This window comes from Hippopotamus amphibius, chromosome 2 (assembly GCF_030028045.1).
Source record: "Hippopotamus amphibius kiboko isolate mHipAmp2 chromosome 2, mHipAmp2.hap2, whole genome shotgun sequence".
Classification (NCBI taxonomy): domain Eukaryota; kingdom Metazoa; phylum Chordata; class Mammalia; order Artiodactyla; family Hippopotamidae; genus Hippopotamus; species Hippopotamus amphibius.
The window spans coordinates 144,414,734-144,437,309 of NC_080187.1; the positions used below are offsets into that span (position 1 = coordinate 144,414,734).

General features: G+C 42.1%; 1 protein-coding gene and 1 pseudogene across 2 annotated transcripts in view; one reads left to right on the top strand and one right to left on the bottom strand.

The window, feature by feature from the left end:
* The first annotated feature begins 401 nt into the window (after positions 1 to 401).
* The window catches only part of PDE8A (phosphodiesterase 8A), a 148,987-nt gene continuing 126,812 nt past the window's right edge, over positions 402 to 22,576 (top strand). Inside the window, exon 1 of one of the 2 annotated variants that reach the window (XM_057720858.1) lies at positions 402 to 1,506. In XM_057720858.1, coding sequence (XP_057576841.1) covers positions 1,285 to 1,506 — 222 coding nt within the window. In that variant the 5' untranslated portion in view covers positions 402 to 1,284. The remainder of the gene's footprint in view (positions 1,507 to 22,576) is intronic. The other variant, XM_057720859.1, reaches the window with a different exon arrangement.
* On the bottom strand, positions 13,324 to 13,411 carry LOC130847651 (U5 spliceosomal RNA; annotated as a pseudogene).

Consider the following 22,576-nt stretch of genomic DNA (forward strand, 5'->3'; position numbering starts at 1 on the left):
ACGGCGTCCCCAGCCTGCCACGAAATGTAGCTTCTCAGCATCCCAGCATCGCAGCCTCCCAGTCGCCAGTGTAGGCGGGCGTGGTGCTCCAGGTCTTGGCGCGCGAGGGAACGCACGAGGACTTCGGCCGCGACAATAACGCCCGGCCCCCACCTGCCTGGGACCACCCTAAACAGAGGTCCTTCCGCCGGCCTCTTTAATGGCTCAGATAAGTTATGGAGCCAGGATTCGAACCCAGCGGTCTGCGTTTTGGAGGCCGCAGGCCCGAGGTCCGAGCCCACGGGCCCAGGGTGGCCCTGTGTGGCCTTGGGCAAGTCTTTCTCCCCGCAGCTGGGTAGCGCTCCCCTCCCGTCGCGGTCGCGCATGCTCCGTGGCGGGCGGAGCCGGGAGGCGGCTGCGGGCGCCCCAGCTGCTTTGCATTGACGCCAGCACCCGCTGGAGGTCACCGCTGGGGGCTGGGCGCGGCGTGCTGCCGGCAAGACCCGGTGCGGAGTCCGGAGCCGGAGCCGCAGCCGCTCCGTCCGCAGCTCCCGGTGAGCGCCGCTGCTTCAGCGCTTCTCGACGGCGCGGCCTCAGATCCGACTGGAGCCGAGGTCCCTCCTTCCCTACTGGGGCGGACGTGGCCTCGCCGCCCCAGCGGGCTTCCTCCGGCCCCCACCCCTCAACGGCGACCTATCTAAACTAGCTTTTTCCTCCAGCAGCCCTCGGACCAGGGGCGTTTATTCGCGGGAAGGCAGGCGGAGCGGCGTGGGTGCCCGGGCCTCGGGAGGCGGCGGCTGCAGCGCCGCGGAGCAGGAGCGGGAGCGGGGCCGCGAGCGAGCGCCGTGGGGAGCTCACCGCCCCCGGGGGTCGCGCCGCCCCACGGCGAGGCCGGCGTCGCTTGCGCGGCGCGGACTCGCCAGCTCTCGGGTCGGGAGAGCGCAAATCTCCTCCCCCGAAATTCCCCGGAAGCGCGGCGGGGCCGAGGCGAGAGCGGCGATGTGAGGGAGGCGGCCGGCGGCTCCCTCCTCAGGAAGGGCATGTTCGGAGGGGCGGCCGCGGTGCGCTGCCCGCCCCACCGCCCCCTCCCCACTGCCGCCGCCGCCGCCGCCGCCGCGCCCGCACCGCGATAAAAGGGGCGGCCGCACTTCCTGACGCGAGACCCGCGCTCGCCGCCGCCGCCCGCCCGCCTGCCCGCCCAGGCGGCGATGACACGGCGCCCGCGGCGGCCCCGAGGCGCCGGGCGGGCCGTTTGCTAACCGAGTCGCGGCTGTCCGCCAGCGTGTCCCCGGCGCCGCCGCCAGCATGGGCTGTGCCCCGAGCATCCACATTTCCGAGAGCCGGGCGGTGTACCACGGCTGCAAGGAGGCCGAGGACGCGCCGGGCCCCGCGGCGCCGCCGCCGCCGCCGCTGCAGCCCGGCGGGCCGCGCCTCCCACCCGGCCAGAAGACGGCCGCCTCGGGCCGCTCCTGCGGCTCCAGCCTAGTGGAGTCCGAGCCTCGCGGCGGCAGCAGCAGCGGCAACAAGGTAAGCGGCGCCGGGCTCGCGGGGGCTCCGGGGCTGCGGTCCGCGGTGACGCTCGGGCCCCCGCCGGGCGGCAGCTTTCCCGCAGCGCCGGGCGGGGCTCCCTCCCCGAGCCTCGGTGCCCTCTCGCCGGGCTTCGGATGACTTTGACGGGCGCTAGCGGACCGTCTTGCCGGGGCGGCGACCGGAGGAGGACCGACCCTGGTCCTGGGGATCCTGCTTAGTCGAGTTGTGATTAGGACGCTCTCCGAACTCATCCTGCGACTCATCCGACCCGACGTCTTGAGCAGGAGGGACCGCTGTGAACTTGACCGAGGCGCTCGAATCCGTTCCCTACCAAACAGCGGGTACAGAGGAACCCCCCAGGATATTCTGGCGCGACCCTGAACGTGACATCAGCGTGAACTTTGTTCTTTTGGTTCTCGTGGTGGAAAGGGAAGGGTGGCTAGCACTGGGAAGCCGGGGCACTGGACCCCACCAGTTGTGTTTTCCCTGTCAGCTTTGCACAGGCATGCTGTTGCAGTTTTCCATTTTCTTTGGGACTGTTAAAATGTAATCTGGAACATCAGTTTTGCTTCGTTGCACATGTATTTGAGGTTCACGTTTATTAGCATGCATGTTGTACTTAAAGCATATGCCATTAGAAAATACTCTCAGAAACGCGATTTTCGAAGCATTCAGCAGAACAAAGTTAATTTTTTATTAAGCAGCCTTACTGGGCATTTTGTTACTGTTTTTAAACTGCGTGTCTTCTCCAGCGTCTATTGCCTTGGCTATGTTTTGTCAGTTTCTGGGCTTAGTCTTTGTTACGGTTTTCTAAAGGAAAGGTATTTTTCCTTTTTTAAAAAAAGGCAAAGAGTGTTCATGAAGACAGACTGCAGCAGCTTTCACGTTCTCTGATTTGAAATTTTAGAGCTGGAATTCGTGCGTTTGTGTGTTGTTAAATTAGGGGGAAGTATTCCTGTATGCGTGGCTGCAGGTTGTTGAGGATCATCCTTCTCGTCGCTGCTGTGTTTTAAAAGAGTCATTTGCAAACTTGTCTTGATTTTCTTGCTTACCGAGTACTGCTAGACCTCCCAAGTTAGAGGGATAGAAATTGGTTCACTATCTTAAATTTCTAGCTGTTATCATGCCTTTTCTATAAAAGTGAAAAAAGTCTTTTTCAGTGTTGCATAACACAGATGAAGCGGTTTCTCTCGCTCTCATACGCTACCTGAAAATTCAGGTTCATTCTGATTATTAGTTTTGGATTTCTTCTCCTACGGAGTCTTTGTAGAAACCTGTGATAGTTTTAAACTATTAACCTAAGCTGCTCTTAATATCATTGTAATGCTTGTACGTTAAGCTCCTAACTGGCTTAAAAAAAAAAAAGTGTTACGCAGGTGAAGTTGAATCTGGCCGCTTTAACAGCTTTCAAGTTTTTGACCCACATCTGATAATTGGCTATCTTGCATTAAGTAATATTAAACTTTTAGTTACTAAAGTAGCTTTTAAAGAAAGAGGCCTTTGTGCCTTAACGGCCTTTTGGGGGCGGTGTCCTAAATTCACCCAGGTGTCTTGTAAGCATCTCCTGTGGAGCAGCTTTCTTCAGTCATCCACATTGCCTAGAGGTCCCCTGAGCTTCTAAGAGTCCCAAGTATTCTGCCTGTTGTCAGACCATTGTCTTGATTTGGGGCCCAGAAAAATACATTAATCATTACAGTGCTTAATCCAGCGGCATGCATATAGTAGGTGCTAAATAAATGTCTGTTGAGTTTGATTTTTGTTAACTGACTGAATGATGAAAACTTGAATTTCAAGCACTGGAATTGGATTCCATAAAATCTCCAATGTAGGCTTTAAGGTTAGTTTTTTAAGAGGAGGAGTCAAATTATAAATAACCCCACAACCACAGAAATAATAGTCCCATGCTTGTTATTCACGAACTATGCATGTTGATACCACATCTCAGTTACAGATATTTGTAATTAGGCATATCAGGTAATAGGCAGAGGTAAATATCGTTTTTTGATTCAATATTTTTTCTTTAAGGGAATGAATCTTTAGAAATTAAGATATTCAGTATACTCTGGAGATTTAAAAACCCATATTTAGTGAAGATAAGCTTTCAGCAATTTAGCAAAGGAATATATAATGAATTTATTATATAATGAATTTGAATTCCTTTATACTAATATATCAAGATTCACTTTTAATTCATTAAAAATTTCTTCTTAAAAATATAGTAAGTCAGCTTATTGTTGAATGAATTCTGGTCAGAAATTCATTGGGGAAATTTTTGCGTTTCTATAGCATGTAGTAAATAACCAGTTCATCAGAATGCTGGGGAGATTGATAATCAACTGCATTTTCGAGTTAATGAAGCAGTGAGTCCCCTACACCTGTAGTGTATCCCATGTATTCATATCACATGTATTCCATGAAGCAATTTGTGGACCGTTAATAAGTATTAAATGAATAAAGGATCCGTGGTCAAATTAGTTTGAGAAATACTGGCTCAGACTAAGTTTGGCAGATTTCTTTCATACAGGATTTGTCAGAAAACTTAATTTCCTGAAACACTGTGAATCTGCAAGTGGTGTGTAGAGTGTGCAACATTTCCTAAACGTGTTTGATTATGGAGCCCATTTGTTGAGGTATATCTTAGGCCACATGTTAAGACACGATTCCTAGCGTGAGTTGCCAATATTCAAAGTATGAGAAATATACTTAACAGTTATACTCAACAAACATAATTTGCTTCTTAATGATTCCAAAGGTACTTTAGAATTTTGTAATACATTAGGCTGGGTCATCTTTATGAACTTATTTAAGTATTACTAAAAATACTCTGGCTCTTTATCCATTTCAGGAGTTATCCTTTATGTGGTTACAGATAATGCTGTGTTCAGTTTGAACACTTACAGTTTTGTTTTGTTTTGAATCAGGGTGCATTGTAACTGTAACCTTTAATATTTTCTTGTCAGTCTTGAGATTTACTCCATTTTCCCTTTCCTTAGCTAGGACTTTGAGTTGCCCTTGAAAGATCTGAGTGTGGGGGTAGGAGTGTTGGAGGAGACTCTATACTCACCCTCCCTCCCTTTTTGCACCCAGTGCACTGCTAAAGATGGATGCCCTCCCCACCGTATGTCACTAATCAGCTCTGTGAAGGGGCAGTCACGTCTGTTTTGTCACTGCTGTGTCCCCCCACACAGTAGGCCTTCCACAGACATTGGCTGAATTGGAGAATTGTGTGAACTAGGCTGTAGAAGTGGAAGCTCCAGCCAGCCCATATAAAGGAGAAACAGAAACCAGTTTTAACTAGAGTGGAGGCTGGAGAATTTAGATTTGGTTTTTTGGAAGTCTTTGGTATTGTTGTTTCAGAGCATTTGTACCCAGGCAATAATATATTTCCACCCTGGTGAGCTGAGTCAATTTCCCTATAAAGATTTAGGGATTGGTGCAGCTGGATGGGCAGTGCACAACAGGTGACAGGTAATAGCACAGCCTCTAACCAGGGGTTTCTGCCTTCAGCTCTCAGACCGATTCTCCATTTGTCTGTCTTGGTATTTGCTTGTGTCATATTTTTTCTTTCATCTAGTTTTCTCTTATTTTTTACCACTTTCCCCTTCTTCCTAGTCTTCCTCCCTCCTTTTCCCTGCCAGCCCAGCATCCTCCACAAAAGTGGTGAAATTAGCCACCCTAGTCCACCAAAGTTTAGTGGTTTCTTAGTGTTTCCTAGCTGTGGAATAAAATGTGTTGCCTGCTCTTAATAATATAATACAGAGTGGATTAATCAAATTTTTATTTTTCCCTAGAAGAAAGCGAATTTTTCTTTGTGTCTGACCTGAGTGCCCCCCTCCCCCCCAGGTCATTGACCCTTGGTATTATAGATTATATGGAATTACGGAAACTTTCCCTGTGAAAGTGTAGTTGAGAGAATGAGACCCAACTTTCTGTTCCTGAAATAAGTGACTGTAATTTTATCTTGAGCTCAGGGGCTGTGAGTTCTCTAATCACTGTGTTCTTATGCCTTTTGATATATAGAATCTCATTATCTTGACAGTCCTAGCTATAAAGATAACTGCTTTTTAAATTTTCCTGCATACCTATTGCATACATAAAATACTTTGTATTATATACATTTCTTGGTGCTTAATATCATCACCACCATAACTTTAAGTGTGGTTCTTAAGAGTGATGTTATGAATGTCACAGCCCTATCAGCTCAAACCTGCCGTGGGCTGCCCTTGACGCTCTCCTTGCTGAAGTGAGTGTTGGGATGTTCCCTGTGAAGTGGCTTATGACCCTGGCTTTCCCTTGGACGGCTTGCCTTGTTTGGATTGGGTTCTTCAGTAGGGGAACGTTCATGATGTGAGGCCACAGGGTGAGGCAGACGTCTCAGAATAACCTAAAATGCCTTAAAGGACAGAGTATTTTTAAAAGTTAAATAAAAAGAAATCAGAGAACAGAAGGAGAAGCTGCTTAGGACATGAGGAAGCCCTTGGTCCTATCCGAAGTCAGTGCCTTTAGCTGGTTTCTCAACACAGTGGAATGGTAGGAGGCATCAGACTCTGAAGTTTGCTTAGAGTGCAGACTGTTCCTATAAGTAATATCCGCCTTTCCTTGATGCCTCCTATGTTGTAGGCACCGTGCTGGATGCCTTACAGATGTTATCTCATTTCAATCCTGTGAGGTAGCTGGTGTCATTTCCCTTTTGCGGATACGTCACCAGAGGTTAGAAACTCACCCTAGGCCATACAGTCAAACTGGGATTCAAACCCATTGTTCCTGGTGCTTATCTCCTGGCTTGCTGCTCTGTGAACCACCTGTCTCGATTACATCTACCATTCTTTGGCCACCTGCTAGGCAACAGACATCACAGGTCCACCTGGGTTTTAAGCAGGCATCCTGAATCTGTGTTATTAAGATTTTGTGAAGTCTTGACTTACTGGGGAAATTGATTCCAGCCCTACCTTAGCTTCCCATGTTTGGCCCTGTCCCAGTGAATTCCTCACGTCAGGCAGTTTGTGAGGCCCTCTAATCTGTCCTCTTCACTCTCTAAAATGTGCTGGCAGTACTTTTCCCTCTCCCTCCTGCTCAGGCTGCAGGTAGCCTTTCTTTGCCAGGACCTCCATAGGAGCCAGCCTGGAGTGCGACCCCTCATCCCCTTCTTCTGCCCCCAGTTCTGCAAATACATATCCTCCCAAACTTAGGCCCAGCTGAAATCTTTCTTAAGCCCCTGGCTATACTTTTGCGCTCTCTTTCCTCTGCTCTTCGGACCTTCCCCTATAGCCCTCGTGGGCTCGGATTTCTGTCTTGAGCCTCCTGCTAGATTATGGGCCGCTTGAGGGCAAGGACTGTATCCTAGTTTCATCACAGTTCCCAAAGTGTCTGGCACACTAAGTAAATGTTTGGATAAATACACCAGTTTCTAAGGCTGAAAGGGCTTTTATTCATATTCCACGGGTCTCTCTCTCTCCTGTTTAAATTTAACCAAAATTACTGGGGTGGGTTGTTATATGTTGTAACAAAAAGCCAGAATACCCTGAAGCCATTGATGAATCTGAAGAGTGATTAGTAAAGCTTTTGCCTCTCATTTTGGCCGTGTCAGGGTTGAGCAATGTTCCTGGGTCCCATCCTTCTGTTCTACTTTTGTTCTGCGCTGGTAAGAAGAGTGGTGGACTATCTTGTCAGAGAGCTGTTCTGACAAGTTTTGTGTTGCAGTTTCTTACCTACAGGCCTCATATGCAGTTTGCCCATCTGTGTAGACAGATTTCCCCAGACTTTGGGGATGGTGTCAAAGAACTCAGCGAGGGGGGCGTGCCGGTGCGTTTATTCTGTGTGGGTTGGAAGTGCACCTTCGACCTGTTACGTTCATGCTCATTGACTGTCTGCGTGAGTGTCCCTTTCACGTCCTGCTAGTAAGTACGGCAGCTGCTTTAGTCTGTCACTCTGCTCATGGGACACGCGAGGGGCTGGCGGCTCATCAGCAGTGTCCGTGTGGTTGGTCCTCAGATGTTTGATGTTGACGGCAGCTCCACAGCGAGGTGTGTTTGGAAGAACAGAGGTAGAGGAGCCAGAGGCGTTAACAAAAAAACATTGAAGTCCAGCACTGTGTGGTACTGGCTGTGATATTTGGCAAATTCTGATCCTTAGTTTTCTCAAGCATAAAATGAAACTGGAATACCTGAGTTTTGGTGAGGATCACGTAAAGTAATCTGTGTGAAAGTGTTTTGTAAACTCCAAAGCACCAGTACAGGTAAGGATTGATCTTTTTCTTTTAGTTACCTTTTTCAAAGGCAAACTTTGCTCAAATATATCTGCCTTTTTTTTTTTTTGATATATTTTTTTTAAGTTTTTTTTTTTTTTTAATATGGACCGTTTTTAAAGTTTTTATTGAATTTGTTACAATATTGCTTCTGTTTTATGTTTTGGTTTTTTGGCCACAAGCCACGTGGGATTTTAGCTCCCGGACCAGGGATCGAACCTGCAACCCCTGCAGTGGAAGACGAAGTCTTAACCACTGGACCACCAGGGAAGTCCCTATCTGCTTATCTGTTTTTAAAGCAAATCTCTTGCTTTTAAAAATACATTTTTGTCTTTTCCCTAATACTTTATTGTGAAAAATTTCAAACATACAGCAAAGTTGAAAGAATACCTACCACCTAGATTCTGCAGTTAACACTTTATTTGCTTTACCACATCTCTGTACCCCTTTATGACAAATGAGTATGCCCATGTCATGAAAATCTGTGTCAGGATACAGAATATTACCATCACCCCAGAAAGTTCTCTGTGCTCCTTCTCCATTCCTACCCCCACCCACCAACAACCATGGTTCTATTTTTTTTTTCCCATTGTAAATTATTTTTTCCTGTTCTAGACTTCATATAGATAGAGTCTTAAAGAATGTATTTTGTGTGTGTGAGGCTTCTTTCATGCAGCATAGTATGTTTGAGATTCATCTGTGTGGCATGAGTCAGTAAGTTGCTCTTTTTTCTTGCTGAGTAGTGTTCTGTTGTGTGACTAGATCACAGTTCACTTATTCTCTTGTTGATGGATGCCAGGGCTGCTTTTAATTTTTTGGCTATTAAGAATACAGCTGCTATGATCATTCTAGTATAAGTTATTATGTCGGCATATGCTTTCATTTTTCTTGGGTAAATACCAAGAAGTGGAATTGCTGGGTCATAGGATAGCTATTATGTTTAGCTTTTTAAGAAACTGCTTTGATCATTTCAATAGATGCAGAAAAAGCTTTTGACAAAGTTCAACATCCATTTATGATAAAAGCTCTCCAGAAAATGGGCATAGAAGGAAATTACCTCAACATCATAAAAGCCATATATGACAAACCAAAAGCCAACATTGTTCTCAATGGAGAAAAACTGGAAGAATTCCCTCTAAGAACAGGAACAAGACAAGGGTGTCCACTCTCACCACTGTTATTCAACATAGTTTTGGAAGTGTTAGCCACAGCAATCAGAGAAGAAAAAGAAATTAAAGGAATCCAAATTGGAAAAGAAGAAGTAAAATTATCACTCTTTGCAGATGACATGATACTATATATAGAAAACCCTAAAGACTCTACCAGAAAACTGCTAGCACTCATTGATGAGTTTAGTAAAGTAGCAGGATACAAAATTAATGCACAGAAATCTCTTGCATTCCTATACACTAACAACGGAAGAGCAGAAAGAGAAATTAAGGAAACTCTCCCATTCACCATTGCAACCAAAAGAATAAAATACCTAGGAATAAACCTGCCTAAGGAGGCAAAAGATCTGTATGCAGAAAACTTTAAGACATTGATGAAAGAAATCAAAGATGACATAAATAGATGGAGGGATATACCATGTTCCTGGATTGGAAGAATCAACATCGTGAAAATGACTGTACTACCCAAAGCAATTTACAGATTCAATGCAATCCCGATCAGATTACCAATGGCATTTTTCACAGAACTAGAGCAAGAAATCTTACGATTTGTATGGAAACGCAAAAGACCCCGAATAGCCAAAGCAATCTTGAGAAGGAAAAATGGAGTTGGTGGAATCAGGCTTCCTGACTTCAAACTATACTACAAGGCCATAGTGATCAAGACAGTATGGTACTGGCACAAAAATAGAAAGGAAGATCAATGGAACAGAATAGAGAACTCAGAAGTAAGCCCAAACACATATGGGCACCTTATCTTTGACAAAGGAGGCACGAGTATACAATGGAAAAAAGACAGCCTCTTCAATAAGTGGTGCTGGGAAAATTGGACAGCAACATGTAAAAGAATGAAATTAGAACACTTCCTAACACCATACACAAAAATAAACTCCAAATGGATTAAAGACCTACATGTAAGGCCAGACACTATCAAACTCCTAGAGGAAAACATAGGCAGAACACTCTTTGACATACATCAAAGCAACATCCTTTTTGACCCACCTCCTAGAATCATGGAAATAAAATCAAGAATAAACGAATGGGACCTCATGAAACTTAAAAGCTTTTGCACAGCAAAAGAAACCATAAACAAGACTAAAAGGCAACCCTCAGAATGGGAAAAAATAATTGCCTATGAAACAACGGACAAAGGATTAACCTCCAAAATATACAAGCAGCTCATGCAGCTTCATACCAAAAAAGCAAATAACCCAATCCACAAATGGGCAGAAGACCTAAATAGACATTTCACCAAAGAAGACATACAGATGGCCAACAAACACATGAAAAGATGCTCAACATCACTCATCATCAGAGAAATGCAAGTCAAAGCCACAATGAGGTATCACCTCACACCAATCAGAATGGCCATCATCACAAAGTCTGGAAACAACAAATGTTGGAGAGGGTGTGGAGAAAAGGGAACTCTTCTGCACTGTTGGTGGGACTGTAAGTTGGTACAGCCACTATGGAAAACAATTTGGAGGTTCCTTAAAAAACTACAAATAGAACTACCATATGATCCAGTCATCCCACTCCTGGGCATATACCCAAAGAAAACCATAATCCCAAAAGAAACGTGTACCATAATGTTTATTGCAGCACTCTTTACAATAGCCAGGACATGGAAGCAACCTAAATGCCCATCAACAAATGAATGGATACAGAAGATGTGGCATATATATACAATGGAATATTACTCAGCTATAAAAAGGGATGAGATGGAGCTATATGTAATGAGGTGGATAGAACTACAATCTGTCATACAGAGTGAAGTAAGTCAGAAAGAGAAAGACAAATATTGTATGCTAACTCACATATACGGAATCTAAAAATGGTACTGATGAACTCAGTGACAAGAACAGGGAAGCAGATACAGAGAATGGACTGGAGAACTCGAGGTATGGGAGGGGGTGGGGGGTGAAGGGGAAACTGAGAAGAAGCGGGAGAGTAGTACAGACATATATATACTACCAACTGTAAAATAGTCAGTGGGAAGTTGTTGTATAACAAAGGGAGTCCAACTCGAGGATGGAAGATGCCTTAGAGGACTGGGGCAGGGAGGGTGGGGGGGACTCGAGGGGGGGGCGTCAAGGAAGGGAGGGAATATGGGGATATGTGTATAAAAACAGTTGATTGAACCTGGTGTACCCCCCAAAAAAAATAAAATAAAATAATAATAATAAAAAATAAATTAAAAAAAAAAAAAAAAAAAAAAAAAAAAAAAGAAACTGCTTGACCTTACTCCAGGGTCATACAGTTTCACATTCCTGCCAACAGTGTATAATAAAAGTTCGGTTGGTCCACGTCCTTGCCACGGTTTGATGTTACCAGTCTTTTAATTTTAGCCATTCAGGTTGGTGTGTAGTGTTAGCTTCTTGTGGTTTTGATTTGCATTTCCTTGATGGCTAATAATTTTGAGTATGTTTTCATGTGCTAATTGATTGTTTATATGACTTTCTGAAGTTTTTATTTTAACACTTTTTTATTAACAGGAAATAAAAATATCGTCATGATCTCTGGGTAGGGAAGGACTTATTAAACAAGTTACACAAAGCATTTACCATAAAGGAAAGGGTTGATAAACTCAGCTAAATTAAAGAACTGCTTATCAAAAGAGAGTGAAAAGGAAGGAAACCATAAACTGGAAGAAGATATTTGGAGCACATAATACCAGTAAAGAATTAGTATTCAGAATATATATAGAACTCCTACAGTAGATAAGGAAAAGACAGCCCAGTTGAAAAATAGGCAAGGACTTGGACAGGGAGCTTATTGAAGAGGAAACCAAATGGCCAATAAATGTGTGAAAAGGTGTCAGCCTCATTGGGGAAATGCAAATTAAAACCACAAGGAAATAACATTTTACACCCATCAAATGGGCAAATGTTTAAAAGCCTGACAGTATTTTTGAGGAATGCTTCAACACTGCAAGTGAAAGTATAAATCGGTTCAACCACTTGGAAAACCATTGTCATTACCAAGTAGAGTTAAACAGGTGATCCCATGACCTAGCAATTTCAATCCTAGAAACATATGTGTACTGAAACATGTACAAAAATGTTCATAGGAGCACTGATTTTAATAGCAAAATTTTTGATAAAACCCAAATATCCCTCAGCAACATAACGTATGAATAAGCTGTGATACGTAATAAGCTGTGATACGCAAAGGAATGCTTTTCCACTTTGAAAATTAATGGCTTATAGTACAACACAGATTAATCTCAAAAACAATGTTGAAAAGAAAGAACTTATAGAATTTATAAAGTATAATTCTTTTTATTTAAAGTTTAATAGGTAAACAATACATAGAAATATATGTGATATAGATATTAAAACTATAAAGAAAACCAAAGAAATAATTACTATAAAATTCAGTTAGGCAGAGAAAGTTTTTTTACAGACTAAAATGATAAGCAGGTTAATTTGAGTGTCTAGCACAGAAGATATAGGAGCCAAACTGGAGGCCCTGACCTCAGGGCAGAAATAGCCCTCTCTGGAAAGACTGGGGTGGCCTCTGACCTGGAAGTGAAGATGGTGCTTGAGGGATGGAGTGGGTGTTAAGAAAGCAGGCAGGAGGTCCGTCTGAATTGATCAGAAGGTGCAGAGGGAGGAAGGGGGGGAGGGGCATGGCCTGGGCTAAGAAGACTGGGAGGACCTGGATGGGTAGAGAATGGGGGTGTGTATGGGGTGGGGAGTTGTTGGCTTGTTCCACAGACGTTGAGGAGGTTGACCAGGGGTCGGAGGGAGGGCTTGAAAGCCAGGTTGAGGAGTTTGAAGTCCATCCTGTAAACTTCAGAGAACTTTCATTTTCAGCATTGTTACAGGATGAACATATTTTATGAAGATTAAGTTTTAGGAGGAAAGTGCACTGGGTGGGGTGAGGAAAAGTTATAGGTGGGGCATCACCCAGGGGGCTATTGTGGTGGTTCAGGCACAAGGTGTGACCAGGCATAACTACATAGTGCAGTAGTTTGGGAGAGGAAGGAAGGAAAAGCTGACAGGCCTAGGGAATGGATTGGATTTGGAGAGTGAGGGATGAGGGAAGTGGAGGGTGACTCAGAGGCTGGGGTTTCCCAGCTTAGAAGGACGGTGATAACATGCCTCAGTTTGTACAGTGCTAGATAGTTCACCGGGTGCTGTTTTTTTTCTTTTATTTGAAGTATAGTTGATTTACAATGTTGTGTTGATTTATAATGTGTTACATTTCTGTTGTACATACAGCAAAGTGACTACATATACATGTTTGTTTTGATAACCTTTTCTGTTGTAGTTTATTACAAGATAGTGAGTATAGTTCTCTGTGCTGCACAGTAGGACCTTGTTATTTTCTGTATAGTAGTTTGTATCCTAATTTATCCCTCCCCTCCTTTCCCCTTTGGTAACAATGTTTGTTTTCTATGTCTGTGAGTCTCAGAATTGTTTCTCCCCATGGAAATCTAGTAAAAGGCAAGAGGTTTATTTGATCTGAAGAGAAATCAGAGTATACTGAGTGCAAATTTTTTTTTTTTATAAATTTATTTATTTATTTTATTTATTTATTGGCTGCATTGGGTCTTCATTGCTGCACACGGGCTTTCTCTAGCTGCTGCGAGTGGGGGCTACTCTTCATTGTGGTGCGCAGGCTCCTCATTGTAGTGGTTTCTCTTGTTGTGGAGCACGGGCTCTAGACGCATGGGCTTTGATAGTTGTGGCACATGGGCTCAGTAGTAGTGGCTCATGGGCTCCAGAGCACAGGCTCAATAGTTGTGGCACACGGGCTTAGTTGCTCCATGGCATGTGGAATCTTCCCAGGGCAGGGCTCGAACCCGTGTCCCCTGCATTGGCAGGCGGATTCTTTACCACTGCGCCACCTAGGAAGTCCCTGAGTGCAATTTTTATACATCATCTCATTTGATGTTCCCCAAACTCCTGTGAGGTAGGAAGGAGGGAGTTTATTTTCTCTGTTGAAGATCTAAAAGAAGCAGAAATTTAAAGAGAGCCAATGACGTGCCCAAGTTTGTGGTGACTGCTTAAACAGGTTCACTATAATAGCATAAGGTAGAAACCAGTGGAAAGAGAGGTTGGGAGTTTTTAAAAAAGCCTTTCTTGTCTCTTGGTTTCTGGATTTATTTTATAAAAGTAAACTTTTGTTACTTTTTCTCATTACAAAAGTAATGTTCATTTTAGAAAACTTGAAAAAGAAAAGGACAAGGATCACTTAAATTGCATAGTCACTTATTTGCACAATTAGGAGACAGATGCTCATAAAATTGTGGTAACTTTCCTTCCATCCATGTAGATTACTTTAAATAACTGTAATTAAAAAGTATTTTTTAAAGTGGTTTTATTCTTTTAGTTCTAGGACACATTTAGCTGTTATTTCTTCAAAGGTTGTCCCTCCTTCCATTTCCTCCCTTGCCTCTGCAGCTTCCTCCAAATGACTGAATTTAGGCACGTCTTTGATCTGTCTTCTGTATCTCTTCACTTTTCTTTTACTTCCTATCTCTGCGCTATAGTCTGGGAGGGTTCTTTAGCTCACTCTCTTAGCTCACTGATTCATTCCTCAGGGTCTACTCAGATCTCTAGCCCTTAGAGTTTTTAAATTGGACAGTTTCTGTGTTGAAGATTTTATGGCATGTTCTTTTTATAACTGCTTATTCATGGTTTTGTTTTGGGTTTTTTTGTTGTTATAGCATACTCTGTTATCTTATGAGTATATTAATTACATACACTTTAAAGTCCTATTCTCATTGCTGTTTATTTAAAATATTTTTGAGGTATAAATGCAGTTAGCAAAGTATACAGAATCTTAAAGAGTATGGCTTAATAAAATTTTACCCATATATGCTGCATGTAACAACCACCCAGATCAAGATACAATATTTCCAGCACTTCAGAAGACAGCCTTTTGGCTGTTGACTTTTTTTTTTTTTTTTTTTTTAGTATTTCTAACATTTTATTATGAAAAATCTCAAATATACAGCATTCTTGAAGGAATTTTGCAGTGAACCCTTGTACATCCTAAACTCCTGTATTTTATGGTAGAGTTTTACTGTACTTGCTTTATCATATATATAGCCAGCCCTCTGTATCCATGGGTTCTACATCTGGGGATTCAACCAATGGGTCGGGGGGAGGGGGGTGTCCAGAAAGTTCCAAAAAGCAAAACTTGAATTTGCCTTGTGATAACAATTTACATAGCATTTACATTGTATTTACAGCAATTTACATAATGATTCACATAACATTTACATTGTATTAGGTATTGTAAGTAACCTAGAGATGATTCAAAGTACAATATACGTACGTGTGAGAGGATGTGCTTAGGTTATGTGTAATTACTATGCCCTTTCATATAAGGGACTCGAGCATCTGTGGATTTGGTGGCTGAGGGAATCTTGGAACCATTGCCCTGCAGAAACCAAGGACAACGGTGTATCTGTCTGTCTATCACCTCCATCTCCTTTTTCTTTGATGCATTTTAAAGTAGTTGCAGGACTTCCCTGGTGGCTCTGTGGTTAAGAATCTGCCTGCCAATTCAGGGGACATGGGTTCAATTCCTGGTCCAGGAAGATCCCACATGCCAGGAGCAACTAAGCCCATGTGTCACAACTACTGAGCCTGTGCTCTAGAGCCTGAGAGCCACAACTACTGAGCCCGCATGCTGCAACTACTGAAGCCCACGTACCTAGAGCCCGTGCTCTGCAACAAGAGAAGCCATTGCACTGAGAAACCCGGGCACCACAATGAAGAGTAGCCCCTGCTCACCACAACTAGAGAAAGCCCATGCACAGCAACGAAGACCCAACGCAGCCAATAAATAAATTAATTTAAAAAAGGTAGTTGCAGATATCAGTACACTTTTCCTAGAATATTGCAACATGCATATTATTAATTAGAGTCCAGTATTTAGATTTTTCTTTTGAGGTAAAATTTACATGCAGTGAGGGACCTCCCTGGTTAAGAATCTGCCTTCCAATGAAGGGGATGTGGGTTTGATCCCTGATCGCAGAACTAAGATCTCACATGCCTCAGGGCAACTAAGCCCATGCACTGCAACTACTGAGCATGCAAGCCACAACTAGAGAGTTCACGTGCCACAACAAAAGATCCTGCATGCCACAATCCTGCGCAACTAAGACCCCACACAGCCAAAAATAAATAAATAAATAGTAAAAAAAATTTATGTGCAATGAAATGCACAAATATTTATTGCGCATTTGCTGAGTTTTGACAGATGCACACATATATCTGTGTAATCGAAACCTCTGTCAAGGTTAGAATATTATCTTTCCAGAAAGTTCACTCATGCTCCTTTCCGGGCTCTTTCTCCCTACCATCCCTGCAGCCACCTTCTAATTTTTTTCCCACCATAGACTAGCTTTGTCTGTTCTAGAACTTAATATAAGTGGAATTATGTAGTATGTACTCTTTTATGTAACGCTTTTTTCACCCAGCATTAGTTTTTGAGATTCATCTATGTTTCATGTATGAGCAGTTCATAGTATTGTGACTATTAACTTTTAAAAGCTCATGATCCACCCTGTTAAATTGCCCTCCAGAAAGGTGTGATCAAACTTTAATATCACTGGAGCTTGTGAGAGTGATTTTTATGCTTTCACAATCTGTTTGTGGGAGAGTGATATTTTATTGGTATTTTAATTATAATTTATTTCATTTATTGTTACCTTTTCCTTTTCCAAGTGTGTTTTGGACACTTGAACTTCCTCTTCAATGAGTTCATGTCTGTTGCCTATTCTCTGTTTGGGTTTTAAGTTTTAACAAATTTTATTTATAAGAGTTTTTTAATATGTTTGGGAATTAAGTTTTGATCTCTCGTGCTTACTGCAAATCTTTTTCTCTAGTCTTTTTATTGGTTGTATTATTTTTAAAATTTATAGCCATTTTATATTTTTATGACATAAAATCTAGCACTCTTCCTTCTTATATTTTTTTTTCCATCTGCTTTATACAACATCCTCTTTTATTACAGAAGCAGTATACAGAGCGTAGGAAATTAGCAGATGCTTTTACAACCTAGAGATCATTTATTGTAACACGTTAGTATGTGTCCTTCCGGATTCTTTTTCCCTCCCTCGCTCTCCCTATCTTCCTGCCCCCCACCCCCATCTATCTGTCTGTCTATATAATTGCATTTTTTTTTCACTGAAATTGTACATGCTGGGTTTAAAACAAGTTGTGGTAAGGTATACATAGCATAACATTTACCTTTTTAATCATTTTTAAGTGTATAGTTCAGTGACATTAAGTACATTCACGTTGTTCTGTAACTACCACCACCACCATCAATCTCCAGAATCTTTTCATCTTCCAAAGCTAAAACTTCACACCCCTTAAACTCTTTATTCCCTCCTCCTCCCAGGCCCTGGCAACCACCATTCCCTTTGGAATCATATAATATTTGTACTTTTGTCTCTGGCTGATTTCACTTGATATAATGTCTTCAAGGTTCATCCATGTTGTAACATGTATCAGAGTTCATTCCTTTTCAAGGCTGAATAGTATTCTATTGTGTGCATGTACCACATTTTGTTTATCCATTCATCCATTGATGGACACTTGGATTGCTTCCACCTCTTGGTTATTGTGAATAATGCTGCATGTGAACATGGGTGTACATAGCTTTGAATTCCTGTTTTCAATTCTTTTGGAGATATATACACCCAGGAGTGGACTTGATGGATCATATGGTAATTCTGTTTCTAATTTTTTGAGGAACCACCATAAGTATGTACTGTTTTGCAGTGGACTTTCTACAGCCCATAATCTGCACATTTCCATTTCAGTAATTTGTTTTATCTTATCTAATACCCAAATCATACCATACCAATATCCCCTATGATCCCAGAAATGTCTCCTGCCTTGCATCTGCTTATTGTGAACCTTAACTTGCTTTTAACCTAGCCCCGTCCCCCTTTTTAAATCCCACTGACTTGTTAAAGAGACCTGACCACTTACTTTGTCCCAACTTCTGGATTCATCTTACTGCTTCCTTGTGGTGTCATTTAACTTTCCCTCTATCTGCTCTATTTTCTGTAAACTAGAAATTGTATCCAAAATGGATTGAAGTTAAATATTTTGGGTTAGACTGTATCACTGGTGATTCACGAATCACATCAGAAGATACGTGATATCTGATTGACCCACCATTATAGATGCTCAGATTAACCACTGGGTTAGGATGAGGAGGATCTGATCCCTCCACTAGTACCACTGGGTTCTGCCCATATAATCAGAAAGTGACCTTGTGGCCCTTGGCACTATACAAATGCTTAATTCACCATAAGCTGTTCACCTAAGGCTCACTCTACCTTCCTGCCTTCCATCCTTCCTCCCGTCCGTCCTCCCTTCCTCCCTCCCCTCCCCACCAATTGATAATCCTTATCTAAAATAACAATTTTCATTATGGTTAATGAATGTTTCCTAATTCAGTTTACTTTTCTCCATGCAGTAGTTTGTGTTCTTCTGTAAAGTAGAAGATTCCTTCATCAGTTGGGCCTAGAGCTTTTTAATACTGTAAGATGTAGTTCCTGTTGGAAAGGCAGTATAAGTGCTTAACTTTTCCCTTTAGTTAGCAGTTTTAATAGTAAGGAGTTGCGACCTCAAATGGTAATGAATGTGTTGGTTTTTTTTAATAACACTTTTTAAAGAATGTAATTACGGATATATGGATTTTCATTGGTTAGATGTGTTTGGATCTGTTATAGTCTTTTATTTTTTTATTTTAAAGACTGAAGTTGTGATACCTTTGGCCTTTGGCTCCTTCAGATTGACTCCTATATCCTATTGACATGATTCTTTTAGTCTTTGAAAGCACAAGCAGTTTTTCCTGGCTCAACTTGTACCTTCCTTGTCCCAGACCAGCAATAAGCCTTTTCTCCAAGGCTTCCTGGTCCTCTTAGTGGGAAATAGTGTTGGAAAGTACAATCTATGTGCTAGGAGTACTCATTATTCCAAGAATAACATTGTTTTGGAGCCATTTTGGTGGAAAAACCTAGAAAATATGTACATTAAAAAACCCCAAACCATGCAGTTCATACATATATTTTCAACTTAGATTTAATCAGTGTTTTATCTTAATTTGTTTGATTTTACAATTGTATTATTTTTCTCTTACAGTGACAGTTTTTATTTTTTCTTCCTTTATTTTAAGCTTAAGCCCTTATCCATTCCAGATATATAATAAAGTATTCATTCACATGTTTTTGAGTTTTCCATTTTGTTTATTTAATTAGAACGTCTAGTTTTTAAAACTTGACATTTATTTTGATTATATAATGTGAGATAACTCTCCAAAATAGCTAGTTATTATTCTAGCATCTTTTATGTGAATAATTATTTTTATTCCCAATTGATTTATGTTTTTACCTTTATCATATCTTCAGATTGTCTTATATCTTTCTTTTTTTTTTTTTTGGCCACACCATGTGGTATGCAGGATCAAACCTGCCCCCTGCAGTGGAAACGTGGAGTCTTAACCCCTGGACCACCAGGAAAGTCCCTGCATTGTCTATTTTTGGTCATCTACGAAGATGAGTCAAAAATTACCTGCACTCCAGTTATATTAAAACTTCTATAAATTCTACAGCCAGAGTGTGGGTAGTTTTTGACTCACCCTTGTATTCTTGCTTGTACTGTGACTGCACTGATTTCATTTTTCACAGCTTTATAAGTTTTAATAGTGTCTGATAAGGTTTATTCTTTTCCTCATTATGCCCTGTTAAAACAAATCTCCTTAACCCATTCTTGTCTATTCTTCCATGTCAATTTTAGAATGATTTTGTTCTACTCTCAAAATTTGGTAAGATTTTGTTTGTGTTGGAGTTAAATCCAGTGTAATTTGGGAAGAATTGATAGCTTTACAGGATTCTTCTGTCCATAAGTGTGAATTTGTTATTCTTTTATCTTATCTTATGTGTTTTCACATGGGTCTCATTTCTTTTTAGGATAATTCTGTTGTAGCCAGAACCTTTTCTTCATTAAATCTTTTTTTTTAAGAACTTTTATTGAGATGCAGTTAGCAGACAATAAAGAGCATATATTTAGAGTATACAATTTGGTATCCCAGTCTCCCAATTCATTCCCCCCCAACCCTCCCCGCTTTCCCCACTTGGTGTCCATATGTTTGTTCTCTACATCTGTGTCTCTATTTCTGCCTTGAATTTCCTCTTTCATAGTTGTTAGCATTTGCCTTACGTATTGAGGTGCTCCTGTATTAGGTGCATATATATTTATAATTGTTATCTCCTCTTCTTGGATGGATCCCTTGATCTTTATGTATTGTCCTTTCTTGTCTCTTGTAACATTTTTTAGTCTGTTTTATCTAAGTATTGCTACTCCAGCTTTCTTTTGATTTCCATTTGCATGGAATATCTTTTTCCATCCCCTCACTTTCCATCTGTATGTGTCTCTAGGTCCGAAGTGGGTCTCTTGTAGACAGCATATATATGGGTCTTGTTTTTGTATCCATTCAGCCAGTCTGTGTCTTTTGGTTGGTGCATTTAGTCCATTTGCATTCAAGGTAATTATCGATATGTATGTTCCTATTACCATTTTCTTAATTGTTTTGTTTTTGTTTTTGTAGGTGCTTTTCTTCCCTTATGTTTCCTGCTTAGAGAAGTTCCTTTAGCATTTGCTGTAGGGCTAGTTTGGTGGTGCTGAATTCTCTTAGCTGTTGCTTGTCTGTAAAGCTTTTGATTTCTCCGTCCAATCTGAATGAGATCCTTGCTGGGTAGAGTATTCTTGGTTGTAGGTTCTTCCCTTTCATCACTTGAAATATATATCATGCCACTCCCTTCTGGCTTGCAGAGTTTCTGCTGAGAAATCAGCTGTTAACCTGATGGGAGTTCCCTTGTATGTTATTTGTCATTTTTCCCTTGTTGCTTTTAATAACATTTCTCTGTCTTTAATGTTTGTCAATTTGACTACTGTATGTCTTGGTGTGTTTCTCCATGAGTTTATCCTGCCTGGGACTCTCTGCACTTCCTGGACTTGGGTAGCTATTTCTTTTCCCATGTTAGGGAAGTTTTCAACTATAATATCCTCCAGTATTTTCTCAGGTCCTTCCTCTCTCTCTCTTCTCCTCCTGGGACCCCTATAATGCAAATGTTGGTGCGTTTAACATTGTCCCAGAGGTCTCTTAGGCTGTCTTCAGTTCTTCTCATTCTTTTTTCTTTATTCTTTTCCACATCAGTGATTATCACCCATTCTGTCTTCCAGGTCACTTCTTTGCCCTTCTGCCTCAGTTAATCTGCTATTGGTCCCTTCTAGTGTATTTTTCATTTCAGTTATTGTGTTGCATATCTCTGTTTGTTTGCTCTTTAATTCTTCTAGGTCTTTGGTAAACTTTTCGATCTTTGCATCCAGTCTTTTTTCAAAGTCCTGGATCATCTTCACCATCATTATTTTGAATTCTTTTTCTGGAAGGGTGCCTATCTCCTCTTCATTTAGTTGTTTTTCTGGGGTTTTATCCTGTCCCTTCATCTGGTACAAAGTCCTCTGCTTTTTCATTTTCTCTGTCTTTCTGTGGCTGTGGTTTTCAGTTCCACAAGACGAAATACTGCTGATACTGCTTGATCCTGCTGTCTGCCTTCTTGTGGAGGAAGCTATCTAGGAGGCCTGCGATGGGAGGGACTGATGGTGGGTAGGGCTGGGTGGGTGGAGCTCAGTAAGGCTTTAATCTGCTTGTCTGCCAATGCGTGGGGCTGTGCTCACACCTTGTTGGTTGTTTGGCCTGAGGCCACCTGGCACTGGAGCCCACAGGCTCTTTGGTGGGGCTAATGGTGGACTCTCGGAGGGCTCACGCCAGTGAGCACTTCCCAGAACCCCTGCTGCCAGTGCCCCTGTCTCTTCAGTGAGCCACAGCTGTCCCCCACCTCTGCAGGCAACCCCCCAACACCAGCAGGTAGGTCTGGTTCAGGCTCCTATGGGGTCACTGCTCCTTCCCCCTGGGTCCTGGTGAGCTCACTTTTTTGTGTGCCCTCCAAGAGTGGAGTCTCTGTTTCCCCCAGTCCTGTGGAGGTCCTGCAATCAAATCCCACTGGCTTTCAAAGTCTGATTCTCTGGGGATTCCTCCTCCCCTTGCTGGACTCCCAGGTTGGGAAGCCTGATGTGGGCTCAGAACCCTCACTTTAGTGGGTGGACTTCTGCAGTATAACTGTTCTCCAGTTTGTGAGTCACCCACCCAGCATTTATGGGATTTGATTTTAACGTGATAGTGCCCCTCCTGCTGTCTCATTGCGGCTTCTCCTTTGTCTCTGGATGTGGGGTGTCTTTTTTGGTGAGTTCCAGTGTCTTTCTGTTGATGATTGTTCAGCAGTTAGTTGTAATTCTGGTGCTCTTGCAAGAGGGAGTGAGTGCACGTCCTCCTACTCCACCGTCTTGATCCTAATCTGAAATAGATAAATTTTAAGTGTAGAGTGTCTTGGATTTGAGATAAATGTTTACATTATTAGCTGAATGATGATTTTGGGTTTTCCTTTCCAAAAGTATAAGTAATACTTCTTAATCTTTGTTTTCTTATTGTATTGCTTTGGAGTCTCAGAACATTGTTAAATGATAATGGTGTTCGTGTGCATCTTTGTTTTATCCTGATTTTAATGGTAATATGTCCAGTTCTTCACTGTTAGGTGTGATATTGACCTTTGGTT